The 19392-nt window shown below is 41.5% G+C and overlaps 1 protein-coding gene across 8 annotated transcripts in view; it reads left to right on the top strand.

Annotated features, from left to right (window-relative positions):
- lrrk1 (leucine-rich repeat kinase 1) overlaps positions 1-19392 on the top strand; it is a 151120-nt gene that overhangs the window by 91745 nt on the left and 39983 nt on the right. For all 8 annotated transcript variants that reach the window (XM_069911448.1, XM_069911447.1, XM_069911444.1 and 5 more), the window contains 3 exons: positions 864-1028; positions 3354-3526; positions 4934-5054. In XM_069911448.1, coding sequence (XP_069767549.1) covers positions 864-1028; positions 3354-3526; positions 4934-5054 — 459 coding nt within the window. The remainder of the gene's footprint in view (positions 1-863; positions 1029-3353; positions 3527-4933; positions 5055-19392) is intronic.

Genomic DNA, 19392 nt, shown 5'->3' with positions numbered 1-19392 from the left:
AACTAACGAGGATAAACATTTCCAGAAGGATAAGGAAATGCACCATCTGCTCACAGTGTATTAATGCCACAAGCTCAAGTTCAATATCTCTTGAACTAGATGAATCAGGGTCTCTCCAGACCACGATGAACACATAATAGACAGCACATAAAAACGCATCTACCTGTACAGGAAAACCCCTGTTGTTGGAATTCAAGCAACTGGCAAAAAAAAATCACGCAAAATAGACAATCGGTGCTGGAGTAGGCCAATTGGCCCGTTGAGCCGGCACCGCCATTTATCGGATCATGGCTGATCTTTCTCTTTCAATAACTAATCCCAGCCTTGTCCCCATAACCCTTAACTTCCCTGCCCACAAGAGCCTTATCCAACTCTCTCTTAAATCTATCCAGCGAATCCGCCCCCATCACCCTCTGTGGCAATGCATTCCATAAATCCACAACTCTCTGGGTAAAAAAAAAATCCTCCTTTTTTCTGTCTTAAATGTCCTTCCCTGTATTTTTAAACTATGCCCTCTAGTCCTAATCTCTCCTATCATTGGGAACATGTGCTTTGATTTCACCCTGTCAAGGCCATTGATAATCCTAAATATCTCAATCATGCGGATGTTTAAAATTGGCGCTCCTCTCCATTAGTTTGAAATTAAGGCAACTCTCAATCTCAAGCAAATGGAAAATGAATTTATCTGCCTTCATCTACCAATCCCCATAGGTGCTGGAAACCAGGGGTTTTATTGTGTGCGCATGTGTATACAGAGAGAGAGATAGATAGAGTTTGGAATGATGAACACGATTACAAAATGGTATAACAATGCTGAGCCACAGTCAATGTAACTAGATTTGTACCTGCTCCTTGTTTCATAGGTGGATTCCGTTCTGTTTAACGTTTGGGACATTGGCGGTGCTGCTAAAATGGCCACAGTCAATCAGTGCTTCTTCACCGAGAAAGCCCTTTACCTTGTGGTGTGGAACCTGGCCCTTGGAGAGGAAGCAGTGGCAAACCTGCAGTCCTGGCTCCTGAACATCGAGGTTGGTGCAGCGAAATTTTAAAAGGGATATGCAAGAAGATAATGTGCCTAAAGAAATTAGAGTGTGAGACGGCATGAGAGAACTCTGAGAAGTTTGACTTCATGGTCACAGGTATCAAGTTGCGGCAAGAAAAGTGGTCTTGCAGTGAAGCGAGACAGCCCGTGCTTAGTATGCCAAGAAAGACTCAGTTCACAGCCCGCTGCTGTTTTGTGGGCGGGGAAGTTCTTGTACTGCCCGGGGCAATGCACCCCGACCGGATGTTTGAGATGGTGCAGCTGCAGAGGTTGTTGAGGATCAAAGGTGACGTGCCCACTTGCCTCAGGCTTCAGAGGAAGTGTGCTTTCTTTGAAGTGGGTGGACCGGGGCAGGTCACTGACGATGTTTACCCATAGAAATCTGGTGCTGTTTCCTATCTCCATCAGGGGGTGAGCTCCTCCCCTCCTCTGGAAGGATTATAAGATTTAGAATATATGTATGTAAATGCACTACATTTGCTCAAGTGTAGAAAAGAAGTGTTCTACAGCCCAAAGCGTTGGTTATAGAGTATATCTTTACCTCCTACGGATGCAGTGGGAGCAGCTGAGTTTCTCCAGAAATTTTATGTATTTATCACAATCAGCGTTTTCAGACTTTCTTGTTTCACCCCATATAAAAATCAGTTGAGAATCCTAATTTCCAGAATAGCCTTTGTTACGAGCCCAGAGGACCCCAAAACCCAGCAGCAATAGATATTCACCAAGACAAATGGTTACTTAAACAAAAGTTGCTTTTAATTACCTTTAAATATGAAAATAGAATCACACTTTAACTTATCTCTATTGACTTACTTAACCTAACAACCCCCTTCTAATTCTAAGCATACGTGTATGTAATGCATATGTAAGTTCAGAAAAGTCCTTTGGTTCACAGTCCAATCTCACTTCTCATTTCTCCAAGTTCACCAGTTGCAGTCAATTCTTATACTGTGCACAGAATTTAACATGTATAAAGTTTACCAGGCTTTGGTGCTCGAAAGGTAAATGGTTACCACTCAGGAAGGTTCTTGTCAGTTTTCAGAGAGAGATTTGTTGTTCGCTGGACATCCACAACTGATGCCTTTTTTTAATCACCTCTTCAGTGTCTTGCTGACGAAACTTGCCGCTTCAGGGATCTCCAGATAATAACTTCTTTCTTTCAGGTCACCACAGACTTTCTTTTTCTTTCTCTTATTCCAAGTGAAGCATTAGACAGCCAGTGCTCTCCTCTTGCATGAACCACAAGGGCTTTGACTAGGCCATCTTCCAAACTGAGGCTTCTTGCCAGCTTGTCCTGTTCCAGTTCCACTCTCTCTCTCTCTCTCTCTCTCTCTCTCTCTCTCTCTCTCTTTCTCTCTCGCACACACACTGAGAGAAAGCCTTTTTTGACTCCCTCTGCTTGCAAAACCACACGATCCTCTCCTGTAGACAGTATGCGGCTCCAACAATCTCTTTCATCTGTTGCCTTTTTATAAACAATCCATTAATGAAGTCTTTTGGGCACTCTCCAAAGCTCTTGCAAAGGCTGTGGGGCTGATATGTCTAGCATTAGCAGAGCTCCAGTATTTCAAATAGGATCTTTTAAAATGTTTTCATGTGACCTACACTAACAAACCTTTCTCAATTTATCTTCCAAAAACATATCTATATATATCTATATACTCTGTCACACCTTATCCTTTACAATAACCATCTTGACACCAACAGAGTTATGCTTGCTGTCTCCAAAATGCTCACCACTGAATCGCCAACCACTTGCCCAACTGCATTCTCTTGCAGTAAGTCCTCCTTTAAAAGGATCATCCACAAACTGGCTCTCTCCTGGATGCATTTTAAAATTCCACCCCCTCTGATATCTCTTTCTTCCCCAACCCCTCCCAACCCTCACCCCCCCCCCCCCTAACATCTATCCCTTTGCCTTTTGCTCTCCATGTGTCTGACTCTCTGTTTCATTTCTGCCATTTTGACTACCTAGGCTGTTCTATCATAAGGATGGCTTAGCCAGTGTAGCAGTGTTTGAATCCGCCACTATCTGTCAGGAGTTTGTATGGTCTGTTTGGGTTTTATTTGGGTGCTCTGGTTTCCTCCCACTGTTCAAAAAACATACCAGGGTTGTAGGTAGAATTGGGTGGCACGAGCTCAAGGGCTGAAAGGGCATGTTACTGTGCTGTATGTCTACATTTTTTTTAAAAGTTAATATATCTCCATGCTCTTTCTCTCTCCCACCGATTACTTTTTGTGTTTGCATTCCATTCTCAAAAAATAATGTTAACAGTGGGTTTAACTCAAGGATGTTTCTGCTTTGGTGAAGGCGAAGGCTCCAAATGCGACGGTGATTGTGGTAGGAACCCACCTTGATTTGATTGACACCAAGTTTCGGACAGAGAGAATTGCTACACTTCGGGCGTACATCCTGGCATTATGTCGCTCTCCGTCTGGGCACAGAGCGAGTGGGTATCCTGACATCAGTTGCCGAAATTTACAGTGAGTCAAATCGTATTGAATATTTCTGACGTACGTACAGAGCCACTTGTTATTGCTTCAAAATCCAGACTGATCCAATGCATGGATGCGATGAATCATTTTGTTTGAGCGCTTGCCTATGTTTTGCTCATGCCCTGATGAGGGGTTCAAGCCAGAAACATTGGTTATGCGTCATTATCTTTGCTATATCAAGTCCACTGTTTGGCCTGCTATGTTTCTCCAGCCTTGTGTTTTTACTTCAACTACAATGACTGCAGACTCTTCGCGTTTTACCGTGGGTGAACTAGTCATTTTTCCCAGAAGAGTCGGAAACAAGAGAGGTTAAATTTAAGGTGAGAGGAAAATGATTACCAAACAACCTTAGGGGGACTTTTTTTCTACAAAGAGAGTGATAGGTATGTGGGCTGAGCTGCCAGAAGTGGGTGTAATTGCAACATTTAAAGGGTTCCAAAGTTCCTTTTATTGTCACGTAATAATAGGTTAAAAATGTAACTTTGACTTCTGCCAGCCGTTAGGCAGACAAAGGATTGCTATTAGTGTTGCCTGGTGAACCTCACAGTCCAAGAGAAACAAGGGTACAGTCCCTTCAGAGTCGCTGGGAGTCCGTGGATTTGCCTCCAGCGCTCCCGCAGCCTTGCGCCCGCGCAGACTCCCGTTCGATCCATCACCAACCCGGGGTCCAGATCCAGACCTCCAAAGACATTTAGAGAGGTCCATGGATCGTAAAGATTTACAGGGTGATGCAGGCAAGTGGGACAGCATGCTGAGCATAGGCAGGTTGGGGCCAAAGGGCCTTTTTGCCCACATTGGAGCACTCTCTGCCTATGTTCTCGTTCACGGTTCGCTTGAACGAATTGGCACCATCCTCCCTCAGATGACACCAGCACCATTCAGTCTGCCTGTCTCCACCTTGCTGCTGATGTTCCCCGACCAGAAAATCAGGCAGAGGCTGAAAACCTTAAACCCAGACAGAAAATGCTGAATCCCCCAGCACATCCAGCTTGCTTTCTAACTTATCCTGAGAAAGGACTGTTGACCTGAAGTAGCTCTGTTCCTCTCTCCACAGACGCTGCCTCACCAGCTGACAAGTGGCTGTCTTTTTCGTCAGTATCTGCAATTTGTTTTTCAATTATTTTAACTCTCTCCCCTTGACAGTTGCTTTGGGAAATAGACCCTCGTGGTTCAACGCATTTCAATTAAGCCTTATCTCTGCCTCCTGTATTACAAATAAAACACTCACAAACCATCCAATCCTTGACTTAGAGCTAATATTTTCCAGTCCTAACAACGCCCTGGCACTTCCCTATCCCCTGCCAAGTTCAATCACCTCTTTCCTGTGATGTAGTGACGAGAACTGTTTGTAATAACTTTGTTCCCACTGGTTATGTTGTGAAATGTCCTTTGCAGAGAATTATCATGCAAAACATTGGATGGATTGGAAGGGCTCCGCAAACTGATCTTCCACGTTGCTTGCAGCATGAGAGACACGGGGAATGTAACTACCTCACAGAAACTGGTTGGAAGACTGGTAAGTGATCATTTTGTATAAGAATGGAGTGGGGGTTGGTATCATCATACCTCGTCACCATTTTGTCCCCCTGGTCCAGTCCCTCTGTCACTTCAAGAACCCTCCAACCGAATGGCATTAACATAGACTTCTCCGGTTTCCGATAAACCACCTCCACCTGCTGTTCCTCTTCCCCCCAGTTCTCTCTCTCTCTTTCTCCCCTTTTCCCTCTGTCTCCTTTCACAGAGTCAAATCAACTCTCACCTCTCCTCTTATCATATCCAATCAACACCTTTGTCTGTGGTCTGGACCCCACCCCCTCCCATTCTTCCCCCTTTCTCTCTCCAGTCCTTATTCAGTTGCCTTCCTGTTTTTTTTTGCTTATACCTTGAAGAAGAGCTCAGGCCCAAAACGTCAGTAATATATCTTTACCTCCTATGGATGCTGCGAGACCGGCTGAGTTCCTCCAGCATTTCTGTGCCAAACATTTGAAAGGCCGGGCGATGGGCCACTGGTTCAGCTCTATCATGCTTTGCAACCTGGAAGACGTGTAGGGCTCAGGACCCTACCTCCTATGGACGTTGCGAGACCGGTTCCCTGGGCAGCACCACCTTCATTTTCATCATGGGCGTCCAATCCCCATACACCTCTATCCCCCCCGTACAGCAGGTCTCAAAGCCCTCTGTTTCTCCCTCAATCACACGTCCAGTCAGTTCCCCTCCTCCACCACCTTCGTCTGCCTTGCAGGGCTTGTTCATGTATATTTATCATCCGATTGTAACAAGTACAACCTGCAAAACAGCCTTCTCTGGTCCTCAGTGCAACATACTGAAAACATTACATGCAGACTTAACATATATACAGACATACACATCCACAATACTTCCATACAACATAAAAATAAATAAATAATATTGTTGGCCGGCGCGGTTAGCGTAGCAATTCGCGCAACGCTTTTACAGTGCTAGGGACCAGGGTTCGAAACCCGCGTTGTCTGTAAGGAGTTTGTACGTTCTCTCCATGTCTGCATGTGTTTCCTCTGGGGTCTCCGGTTTCCTCCTACTGTTCAAAGTGTAAGTTAATTGGGTAAATTGAGCAGCATGGGCTTGTAGGTCAAAATGGACTTTTGCCAAGCTGTATGTCTAAATTTAAATAGTTGAGTCACGGAGGGTTTGTATGAGCGGTTCATCAATCATTCAGCAGTCTGTGGGAATAACTTCTCCTTTGACTCGTTGCACTTTCCCCTACGGGTCCCAGCTATCCCTGCCTTCTTCTTGGCTTTGTAGAGCAATCCATGCCACAGCTCTCCACACAGGCAAGTCTCCTCAATTCTTCTTCCCCTTTCAGCTGCTTCACTGTGAAGACCTGGGGTCAGCATTTGATATGATGGTGCAAGGAAGTGACGATAGGTTGCCCACAGCAAAGCGGGGAAATTCATACCCACTGAGATACTTGTGTTGTTTATTATCTCTCTTTTATATTTATTATCTCTTTCCACATGAGTAATTTAGTGTGCACCATTTGAATTGTTTTTAAATATATAGTAAAACCCCTGGTATCTGGCATCCATGGAGATTGGTAGATGCTAGGAGGAGTCACGTGATGGAGTAGTGGCCGGTCGGGGAACTCCAGCCCTCTCCGGAAAAGTTTAAAAAAAACACAAAACACAAAGGCACAAACATAAAAATTAAAATAAAGTGAAAGTAAAGGTGGGAAGAAAATGGCAGCGAAGAAAGAAAAGTCGAAAGCAACGGGAAGAAGAGAAGAAGAAAGGACGTCGGAAGAAGAAGGTGAAGGCCTTACCTGTCCAAGGAGGCCCGCCGCGGAGAGAGAAGCCCGCTCCCTAAGGTCAGTCGAAGTCCCGAGCTCGGGACTACAAAAATGGCTCGCGGAGCCAAGCAAAAGTGCGCAACCGCGCATGACAAAAAAACACAGACGGGAGGGGGGACCAGCTGAGGAGTCGATCGCCACAGCTGAGAATGACAGCTACAACACAACATAGAACATAGAAAACAATGAGAACAAGAAAGAAGAGAGTAAAAAGAAAACAAGGAAACAACAGATGACCAACCCAGAGGAAGAAGAAGAAGAACATAGAGAAATGGAAGAAGAAGGGAAAGGCAAGACAATGGATATTTGTTTTTAAAGAATATATGGAATCAGTAAAAGAATGGCAAACACAAGAATTTAGTGAAATAAAAAGAAGAATTAAAAGTACAGAAGAAAAAATGAATAGATTAGAGATGGTCATGTCAGATATAGGAAAAAGAGTGGACAAGGTGGAAGAACGAGAAACAGCCATAGAAATGGAAGTAGAGGACTTAAAAAAGAAATTAGAAGAATCTAATAAAAAAGTTAAAGAGACACAAGAGCTGTTAGCTCAGAAGATAGATATAGTGGAAAATTATAATAGAAGAAATAATATAAAGATAGTGGGCCTTAAGGAAGATGAAGAAGGCAAGAATATGAGAGAATTTATAAAAGATTGGATCCCCAGGGTCTTAGGAAGACCAGAATTACAGGAAGAAATGGAAATAGAAAGGGCACATAGAACATTAGCCCCGAAACCACAGCCACAACAAAAACCAAGATCCATTTTAGTAAAATTCCTAAGATATACAACAAGAGAAAATATATTGGAGAAAGCAATGAAGAAAATAAGAGAAGACAAAAAGCCACTGGAATACAAAGGTCAAAAATTTTTTTTCTATCCAGACATAAGTTTTGAACTCCTGAAGAAGAGAAAGGAGTTTAATACAGCAAAAGCGATCCTATGGAAAAAAGGATATAAATTTATACTAAAGTACCCAGCGGTACTTAAAATAGTTATTCCAGGGCAGCAAAACAGACTATTCTCGGATCCGGAGGAAGCACGAGAATTTGCAGAACAACTACAAAACAGACAGAGAGATGAAGACATGTAACGAGAGTAAAAATGACCGCGATATGTGGTATATGTGATATATATGTGCACACACATATATACATACACACACACATACACACACACATATATATATATGTGTGTGTGTATGTATATATGTGTGTGCATGTGTGTATCCGTATTTAAAGGAAAATATATAGAGTATAGATGAGAATTAATAAGGGAAAGAAAGGGAAGAGAGGAAGTAAGGAGGGAATTAAGAGAGTGACCTTTGTTATATATGAAAATTAAAATCTTTTCTGGGGGGGATGGGTGGGGAAGAGTTACGGTCACTGCGAAATCAGTTGACGCTTGCAAGTGAATTCGCAAATCCAAATGGAGAGGGGAGATGTGGTTGCCCAACAAGGGATAAAGGGCAACTCAGGAAGGGGAGGGGATAGTGGGGTTAAAGAAATTTTAGATAGGAGAATAAGGGAAATGTTTGATGTTTTAGAAATGTTGTCTTATAAAGTGTTCAAAACAAGAAAGCAGAAATGGATAAGAAGGAAAGGTGATGATGAGGAAACGGAAAGGAAAGATAAACAAAGTATGAAATGGCTACGTTGAACTATATGACTTTAAATATTAACGGAATACATAACCAAATCAAAAGGAAGAAACTGCTAAATTTACTGAAAAAAGAAAAAATTGATATAGCATTCGTGCAAGAAACACATTTAACTGAAATGGAGCACAAAAAATTAAAGAGAGGTTGGGTAGGACATGTAACAGCAGCGTCATATAATTCAAAAGCTAGAGGAGTAGCTATATTAATCAGTAAAAATGTGCCATTTAAAATAGAAGAGGAAATAATAGATCCAGCAGGGAGATACGTAATGATAAAATGTCAGATATATTCGGAGTTTTGGAATTTACTCTTCTTCCCGTTGCTTTCGACTTTTCTTTCTTCGCTGCCATTTTCTTCCCACCTTTACTTTCACTTTATTTTCTTCACCTAACGAAGAAGATCAAAAATTTATGCAAGATATTTTTTTGAAGATAGCAGATAAGCAAGGGAACATACTAATAGGAGGGGATTTCAACCTTAATTTGGATTCAAACATGGATAAAACTGGGAAAAAAATTAACAGAAAGAACAAAGTAACCAAATTTATAATTAAATCGATGCAAGAAATGCAACTTTTGGATATATGGAGGAAACAACACCCAAAGGAAAAGGAATATTCATATTATTCGGGTAGACATAAAACATACTCAAGAATAGACCTATTCCTGTTATCAGCTCGTATGCAAGACAGAGTAAGAAAAACAGAATATAAAGCTAGAATATTATCGGACCATTCACCCCTGATATTGACAATAGAGTTAGAGGACATCCCTCCAAGAATGTATAGATGGAGATTAAACTCCATGCTACTTAAAAGGCAGGATTTTAGAGAATTCATTGAAAGACAAATTAAAAAGTATTTTGAAGTAAAGACGGAATCAGTGGTAGATAAGTTTATACTATGGGACGCAATGAAAGCATTCATTAGTGGGCAAATAATAAGTTATGTAACCAAGATGAAGAAGGACTACAATCAGGAAACAGAGCAGTTGGAAAGGGAAATAGCAAATATAGAAAAAGAATTAGCAATGAAGGAAGACACAACTAAAAGAAGAGGATTGGCAGATAAAAAAATAAAATATGAAACACTACAAACATATAAGGTGGAGAAGAACATAATGAAGAAAAAACAGAAATATTATGAACTAGGAGAAAAAACATAAAATTCTAGCATGACAGCTTAAGACAGAACAAACTAAGAGAATGGTATTGGCATCAAGGAAAAAAGACAAACAAATCCCATATAATCCAACGGAGATTAATGAAAATTTCAGAGAATTCTACGAACAATTATACCAAACTGAAAACGAAGGGAAAGAAGACAAAATAGATGAATTTTTAACTAAAATTTAACTACCGAAATTACAAATAGAGGAACAAAATAAATTAACAGAACCATTTGAAATAGTAGAAATACAAGAGATAATAAAAAAACTACTGAATAATAAAACACCAGGAGAGGATGGATTCCCAATAGAATTCTATAAAACATTTAAAGATTTATTAATTCCTCCCCTCCTGGAAGTAATCAACCAGATTGATAAAACACAGAGCTTACCAGATTCATGCAAAACAGCAATAATTACAGTAATACCAAAGACAGGGAAAGATCCACTCGCACCAGCGTCATATAGACCAACATCTTTACTTAACACAGATTATAAGATAATAGCTAAACTATTAGCAAACAGATTAGCTGACTATGTACCAAAAATAGTAAATCTAGACCAAACTGGATTTATTAAAAAAAGACGAACAACAGACAATATTTGTAAATGTATTAACTTAATTCATGCAGTAGAAGGAAATAAAGCTCCAACAGTAGCGGTTGCTTTGGACGCAGAGAAGGCCTTTGACAGAGTAGAATGGAATTATTTATTCAAAGTACTACAAAAATTCAGTTTACCAGAGAAATATATTAATTGGATTAAAGCATTATATAAGGGGGCATTGGCGAAAGTGACAGTAAATGGATATATATCAAAGCAATTTAACTTAAGCAGATCAACAAGGCAGGGATGCCCACTATCACCCTTATTGTTCGCGTTGGCTATAGAACCACTAGCAGAACTGATAAGAACAGAAAATAAAATAAAAGGAATAAAAATAAAAGACAAGGAATATAAAATCAGTTTATTTGCAGATGACGTTATAGTATATTTAACAGAACCAGAAATATCAATAAAAGAATTACATAAGAAATTGAAGGAATATGGAGAAGTGTCAGGATACAAGATTAACGCAAATAAAAGTGAAGCAATGCCAATGAATAATGCGGATTTCTCAAAATTTCAGATGGCAAATGCAAGCAATACGATACCTAGGTATACAAATAAATAAAAACCTCGGCCATCTATATAAACTCAATTATTATCCACTAATGAAAAAATTACAGGACGACTTAGAGCATTGGAAAGACTTACCACTAACACTAATAGGAAGGATAAACTGTATTAAAATGAACATTTTCCCAAGGATACAATACCTATTTCAGGCATTGCCAATACACTTGACGGAGAAATTCTTCAAGGAGTTAAAGAAAATGATAAGGAAATTTTTATGGAAAGGGCGGAAACCGAGGATAGCACTAGATAAATTAACAGAATGGTATAAACAAGGAGGCTTACAACTGCCAAACTTTAAAAATTATTATAGAGCCGCACAATTAAGATACCTATCAGATTTTTATCAAACAAGGGAAAAGCCAGATTGGACTAGATTAGAACTAGATAAAATAGGGGAGAAGATACCTGAACATATATTATATAAATGGGATGAAAAATTGGTACAACGTAGGAATTCTCCAGTATTACATCATCTGCTCAATGTTTGGAAGAAGATTCATGTAGAAAGGAATAAAACAAATTATCAATTACCAAAACTAATACTGATGCAAAATCAGCTAATCCCTTTTACAATGGATAACCTTTCCTTTAGAGAATGGGAGAAAAAAGGGATCAAAAGAATAGAAAATTGCTTTTCAGGAAATAAATTATTATCCTTTGAACAAATGAAGGATAAATATAATATAACTCACGATACAGTGTTGGCATACTACCAACTGAAATCCTACTTGAAGGACAAATTGGGAAGCAGTCTGAGGTTACCAGAGGGAAGTGATTTTGAATATGTGATTACAGACACAATGATAATCAAAAAATTTATGTATATTAAACTGCAAGAAAAGGAGAATGAGGAAACAAATGGTAAAACTAATCAAAAATGGGAACAAGATTTAAACATAAAGATAAAGAAGGAAACATGGGAGAAGTTATGCTCAGGAACTATGAGAAATACAATAAACACGAGGTTACGTATGATACAATATAATTGGATACACAGGTTATACATTACACCTCAAAAGTTAAATAAATGGGACCCAACAGTATCTGACAGATGTTTTCACTGTAAAAAGGAAATGGGAACAACAATTCATGCAATCTGGACATGCGAGAAAGTGAAAAAATTTTGGAAAGATCTAAACCAGATATTAAATAAAATCACAAAAAGCAATATATCAAAAAACCCAGAGATCTTCTTCCTAAGTAACATAAAAAACAAAGAATTTGGACTTGATTTGGATGGTGCACAAAAAAGATTTGTTAGGATAGCCCTAGCTGTAGCAAAAAAATGTATTATGTCAGCCTGGAAATTAGAAGATAACTTGAGAATACAACAATGGTATATAGAAATGAATAAATGTATTCCATTAGAAAAAATAACATAATTTAAGAAATAATATTACAATATTTGAACAAATATGGGAGCCATACATGAAACACAATAGAGAAAACCTACCGGGGACATCTACCACCTAAAATGACAGAAGGAGAAGGAAATAAAAAGAATTGACTCAGTGGAATTTCTTTTTTATTTTTATTGAGTGACAACATTGTTTGACGGGTTTAATGTATCTTAGATTCTGAACTTTAAATGAATGGGAGGGGAGGTAGGGAGGGTGGGATGGGAAGGGGGGGGGGAGAGAAAACGACACTGTATATATTTGAAAAGAAAAATGTATGTGTCTTGATCAATGTGGTTTATAGTGTGAAAAATAAAAAAAAGAGATTGGTAGATGTTGGATAAGTGAATTTTCCGGTTGCTTAAGATCGCATGTTGCATGGATTGGTGAACTAATTTTAAAAATTTTAAATCTGTATTTTTTAACCTATATCTGCTTTTTTTTCTGGTTGCTTGAGACTGCCAGTTGCTTGAATAACAGGGGTTTTACTGTACCTATTTGACTGTAACAATTAATTAAATGTCTTTTGACTATTCGTTTGGTGAGAATGCAGGGATGGGTGTATGTCGAGGGAGAATTGATTAATGAACATTTGAAGGAGTCCATCACTGGCACCTAGTTTCCACAGAAGCATAAAATTCCCCAAAGCATGAAGACCTGTGAAATCTTTGAGAACCAAAGCGAAATTCCATTCTCCTTCTATCAGATGTCAGAGGACACGCGACCAATGTGAGCCCAGTTCATGCTTCCCACTTGCCCCACACACTCCACTAGCCTGGACCACAGATATCCTCCTGCCTGAGCCACTACGTGACTGTTTCCCACCCTTGCACCTAATTGATTAAGGATAGACCAAATGTTGGTGATCCATCAATCAATACCCTTACAGATATTGATGCAGTGAGTTGGAACTATTGCACGCTTCTTAAACTGTTAACATCCCCATAAGGCTGCTTTGAATCAGTGGAAAGGAACATATTCAAGAACTCATCCATAGACTTGAATGAATATGCAACAGGTGTCACTGACTTCATCAAGACCTGTGCGGATGAGTGTTTTCCCACACGTGCACACCGGGTATTCCCCAACCAGAAGCTCTGGGCGAATCAGAGGATTCGCCACCTGCTGAGGGCGAGAACAAGGCCGGAGATTGGGATCTTTACAAGAAGTCCAGGCATGACCTGTGGAAGGCCATCTCTGTAGCAAAGTGGCAATTCCAGAGGAAGCTAGAGACCGAGACAGAGACGTGCCAGGTATTGCAGGGAGTGCAGGCCATTACAGCCTACAAAGTGAGGGCGAACACTAAAGATGGCTGCGATGCTTCACTACCCAATAATTTGAACACCTTCTGTGCTCACTTTGAGAAGAAGAACCAAACAGTGCCTACTTGAATCCCTGAAAAGGCTGAGGACCCTGTGATATTTGTCTCTTAGAGCAAAATTAGAGTATCATTCAAGAGGGTGAACCCTTGCAAGGCGTCAGGACCTGATGGCGTACCTGGCAGGGAACTGAAAATCTGCACCAGCCAACTAGCCGGAGTGTTCACAGACATTTTCAACCTCTCATTGATGCAGTCAGAGGTACCCACCAGCTTCAAAAGGGCATCAATCATCCCGGTATCCAAGAAGAGTAGTGTGGGCTGCCTCAATGACTACCGCCCAGTAGCACCAACTTCTACTGTGATGCTGTAATGCCTCGAGAGGCTGGTCATGGCCAAAATTAACATGTACCTAACCAAACATCTGGACCAGCTGCAATTTGCCGATCGTCACAATTGCTCCACAGTAGGTGCAATGTCACTGGCTCTCCACTCAGCTCTGGATCACCTCAAACAGCAATTCATGCATACGGCTGCTCTTATAGACTACAGTTTGGCCTTCACTACCATTATTCCCTCAGTGCTGGTCAAGAAGCTACAAACTAATCGAAGACAGACGAATTGGAAACAGCGTCTCCTCCTCACTGATCATCAACATAGGCCCACCCCAAGGATGTGTGCGAGACCCACCCCAAGGATGTGTGCTTAGCCCACTGCTCTACTCGTTATACACCCATGCCTGTGTGGCCAGACACAATTCCAATGCTATCCACAAGTTTGCAGATGACACCACAGTTTTTGGCAGAATCACAACTGGCAATGAGGAAGTGTACAGGAGAGAGATAGATCAGCTCATTGAATGGTGTAACAACAACAACCTGGCGCTCAATGTCAGCAAAACCAAGGAGATGATTGTGAACTTCACGAGGAATCCTCATCGAGGGCTCAGTAGTGGAAAGGGTCAAGAACTTCAAATTCCTGGGTGTCAACATCTCCGAGGATCTGTCCTGGAGCCTCCATGTTGATGCAATCAAAATGAAGGTTTGCCAGCAGCTAAACTTTGTGAAGTGTCTGAGGAGATTGGGGACGTCACTGAAGACTCTCGTAAATGTCTACAGGTGGACCGTGGAGAGCATTCTGGCTGGCTGCACCACTGCCTGGTGTGGAGGCGCCAACTCTCAGGGAAAGAATAAACTCCAGGGGTTTTTTAACTTGGCCTGAGACATCACAGGCACCAGACTTCACTCCACCAAGGACATCTACAAGAGGCGGTGCCTTAAAAAAGCAGCCTCTATCCTCAAAGACCCTCACCACCCAGGCCATGCCCTCTTCATTTCTGCTGCCATCGGGGAAAGGGCACAGGAGTCTAAAGATGAGCCCTCAGTGGCACAAGGACAGCTTCTTCCCCTCTGCCATCAGATTCCTGAATAATCAATGAACCAAAGACACTGCCTTACTTTTTGTGCAGTATTATTTATGTTTTTTATAGTAATGATGTAAGATGGTTTATAATATGAATATCTGGACTGTAACGCTGCTGTAAAAATAGCGAATCTCATGTCTTGTTCATGACAATAAATTCTGATTCTGAGATGAGGATCCATATCACAAATAGTGAGAATGATCATGACATCTGAAGCGCTCTGTGGAAAGATCCACTGTCTTGGGCTTCCTTTCAACTTGTCTCCTCTCCAAACCCCTGTCAGTCGATGATGTGGCAGGCCTGCTCTGATTTCTGCCTGAGCAAGGCTGCCGGCAAATACGTCAGGGGCCTTAAGTTAAGATGCATCCTAATTGTTTGGTGCGCTTGTCGCTGGGTCTGACTCAGGACAGGATGTGGTGCCAGTAATGTAAGAACCAGTGCAGATATGCAGAAGTTCTTTTGGCCAGTGCCAAGTCTTTTAGCTCAAGTCTATCAAACGCCTCCTCCATTAACTTCAGCTCCTCCAGATCTTGTTGATTAGCCAGCTGAACGGAATGTGGAGAGCTGGCCAAAATGCGAGGAAGTACAAAGGCTCTCTCCAGTGAATCATTGCTGCAAAGATATCAATGCAAGGGGACTCGCAAATGTTACTGCTCCAGTCAGTGCAGGGCACCCAAAGATGTCCTTGATGAGTGTGTGTAATTGAAATACGTAAGGATTGTTAATGAAACCACATGTTTTCAATGAATGGAGGTCAATCCGCAGGACCATTAGAGCAGCAGAGAGGATCACCCCCCCCCCCCCCCCCCCGCGATCAACGTGATTTCCTGGGATCATCATCTGAAGAGGACGCATATAATCATTGAGGACCCCCTTCCACCCTGCACACGGCTTCTTCTTCTATCTGTGGGAAAGGGATACTGGAGTATCTGAGCCAGCATCACCAGAGTGAGGAACAGCCTCTTCCCACAGACGTTGAAAATGCTGGACGACCAAAGGAACTGCTCACACTGACCATCCACGACTCTCTTATTCGTGAATCAATATTTACTTATATATATGAATACTTGTCCTGCATATCTATTGTTTGCTCATATGTGTCTTGTGTTTGGTTATGTGTCTGCGTGTTTTGCACAGTGTTTCGGCGAGTTATACTTATACAATCAGATGATGATAAATGTGAATGAATCCTTGTGTTCTGAGAGACCCTATCTTTGCCACCGTAATTGAATAAATATATTTTACTGAAGTTGCCTCCACTGTTTCAATGCACAGCAAATTCCATAGATTCCCCAGTTCCTCCGCATCTCTGTCCTAAATCTACTCCCCTGAGTCTTGAGGCTATGTCCCCTAGTTCTAGCCTCCCCCAATAATGGGAACAACTTACCTACCTCTATCTTATCTCTGCGTTTCACGATTTTATGCGTTTCTATAAGATCCCCTCTCATTCTTCTAAATTCCAGCAAGTTAGACAGATACGGCACAGAAACAGGCCCTTTGGCCCATTGAATCCATCAAACACTCATTTCGTCTAATCCCACAGGATAATTTCCCCTGCATTGCATTTTTCCGTCAATTACAGTGTCTGCAGACTTTTGTGTTTTACTCCTGAGTGATAACGACGGGTCTTTTGTCATTCTCATTGGACGGTGTCCACGTGCAAAAAAATTCCTACCTGCTGCAGCTGAACGTTTTTGAAAACCAAAGCAACTACCGCAGGAGGCTGAACCGAATTAAAAAGAGACGAGGAATGCAAAAGACTCAATAGTGGGGGAAAAAAATGATCACATTCTCTCTATGTCCGACTTAGCAGAGTGAATCCTCCCCTCTGCCAAGTGAAGTTTTTAGAACTAACTTTTCCTCAGTTGTTCATGAGTAAACTTCCAAAACTTTTTTTTTAAATGGACAAACATAACCTGTCATTTTATTAACTCAGTATTTTTTGTCTTACTAAATTTCTGTCAGATTTCATTTGAACTCTGTTTGGAAGATCTTGTGAAATACATTATAGCCAGTAGTTATGTAACAGCAAGATATTGTTCACTGGCAAGTGGCTAAAATCTCTCTTTATTTTAAAACCAACAATACGTGAGTATTTAAGTCTCTGCTAAATATTAGCAGGCTCTGTCTGCATTGTGGCTCTCTCTTGAAAGTGAAGGCAATGTCCCTTACAATCACCAGAGATTGATCTCTGCTGCCTTGTGGTACAACCATGCTACCCACATTACTTGACCTTGTTCTGGTAATGGGATGTGAACATTACCGGTACTTCCACTTTTCTTTAAAAGGCAAGCTGTCAGACAGTTGGGAAATGATCGGAATGGTTTTGGGAATGACGGACAAGCAAGTTTGTGGACAAGCAAGAGAAGCAGTGGCCTGAAGGCCCTGAGAGGCACTGATCCTTGTGGCAGAAGCATCATTAATGAGAAGATGGAGGTTTAATGTTATTAGCAAAGGAACTGGAGGAGGGGTGGTCAACCTTTTAATTTTTAATTTAGACATACAGCAGGGTAACAGGCCATTTCAGCCCCACAAGTACAATACTGGAATAAAATGCAGATTCAATTGTAGCCTCCTTAAGAACACTGATGCCGCTTGGGGAGAAAGCAAGGAGTGAGAGTGGGGGTTTAAGACCCATTCGCGAAATGGATATCTACTGTACTACATCTCAAGTAGATCTCTATACAACCCCATTTCCCACCCCCAGCGGTCTCTGGGAATGTTAGTCTGGAATGTTCAATCAAATGATCAATCTCACCCTTTGATTCAGACAGTAAATGTCATCTAGGGTGAATGCAGGGGGGAAACACCACCGGTTGCCCTTCCGGGCATTCCCAGTTGGCTGGCACTCTTGGGAATCTCATACAGGTGAGTCCAATCCCATCTTTATCCCCACCCATTTCTCTCAGCCCAAAATGGGCTGAGAGAAATTCTCTGAAGTCATATTTTACTTCTGATTTTACTTGCACTTTATTCCATTTGTGAAGACATGTGGAGCATTGCCAAGTTCACCATTGCCAAGTTCACCATTGCAGTACTGCTGAATAACAGGCAGTTCCAAACAACTGCAAATGGAAAGCAGATTGCAACCGAGAGAGAATTTTTAACATTTTAAGTTTAGACATACAGCACAGGGACAGGCCCTTTTGATGCACGAGCCTGTGCCGCCCAATTAACCTACAACCCCTGTACGTTTTGAAGGGTGGAAGGAAACCGGAGCACCCAGAGGAAACTCGCACAGACACGGGGAGAGCGTACAATTGCCTTACATACAGCACCAGATTCAAACCTGGGCCGCTGGCGCTGTAAAGGAGTCGCGCTAACCACTATTGCTAACCCTGCTGCCCTTACGTGCAAAATGGAAAACCTCCAAGCTAAATGCAGTCAAATCCGGAGGATCTGAAAGTTGCAGATCAGCCTGAGAAGGATTGTGGGAGCAGAGAACAGGGCAATGAGAAGAAGAGGCAGAGGGAATAAAGCATTGAATCTCCAAGTGAGCTGTATGGAGGTCCTGAGTCTGATGACTGGGATCATGGGGTTCAAAGAGAGGACAGAAGCTGGAACCTGATTTAATGTGTGTTAGGGTGCAATTGGAGCACTGGTCGTTTTTTTTCCTGCAAATTGAAAAGGCACAGGAACTCGTGCAATTTCAAGGAAGGACACGACTACATATTAAACAATATTTGTATATTTTTATATATGTATATTGGTCCTGCATATGTATTGTCTGGTTGTGTGTCTGCACATTTGGCACCAAGAACCGGAGAACGCTGTTTCGTCGGTTGTACTTGTGCAATCAGATGATAAATTAACTCCGGAAAAACGGCGTGCTACCAACGGGATGAAGCAGGCCAGTCAGCGGTGGAGGGTACGTTGAGTGCCGTGTGGAGGTTTTATATCCTTTTTTTTTTTGAAGGAGGAATAAATCTGCATTGTTGGCAAGTCACAGAAAGATCATTTTTAGAACGAAGGGTCAGTGCTCTTTGGTATGAGATGATTTTATTTAAATTTATACAATTGATAGGAGGCTTAACATGGTAACTTCACAGAGTGGGAAAGGCTTCAGAATTTGCAATGGGAAATTTCCCCTGAGGGTCAGGAATATTTGAAAAATTGTGCTTCTAAAGGTTCTCTATGTTATTGAAGAGATTCCAAAATTTTTGCCTACTTTACAGACAGGGATTCTGGGGTCGGAAAGGAGTGCCAATGTAGAGTTGAGGCTGGATCGGAGAGAGGCTATGATTTTCTCCATTCAAGGAAATCGTGGCTGACCTGACCTTGATTCCACTTTCTTACCTGACTCCATAATCCTTGCCTAGTAGTGTCTCGGATAGTTCGTGTGAGCAGTTTCATTGATAGTTCACCGTTCTCACTGGCCGCCGGAA

This window comes from Narcine bancroftii, chromosome 14 (genome assembly GCF_036971445.1).
Source record: "Narcine bancroftii isolate sNarBan1 chromosome 14, sNarBan1.hap1, whole genome shotgun sequence".
NCBI classification, from domain to species: Eukaryota; Metazoa; Chordata; class Chondrichthyes; order Torpediniformes; family Narcinidae; genus Narcine; species Narcine bancroftii.
The sequence above is the reverse complement of the archived record's forward strand: the minus strand, read 5'-3'. Positions and strand labels throughout refer to the sequence as shown.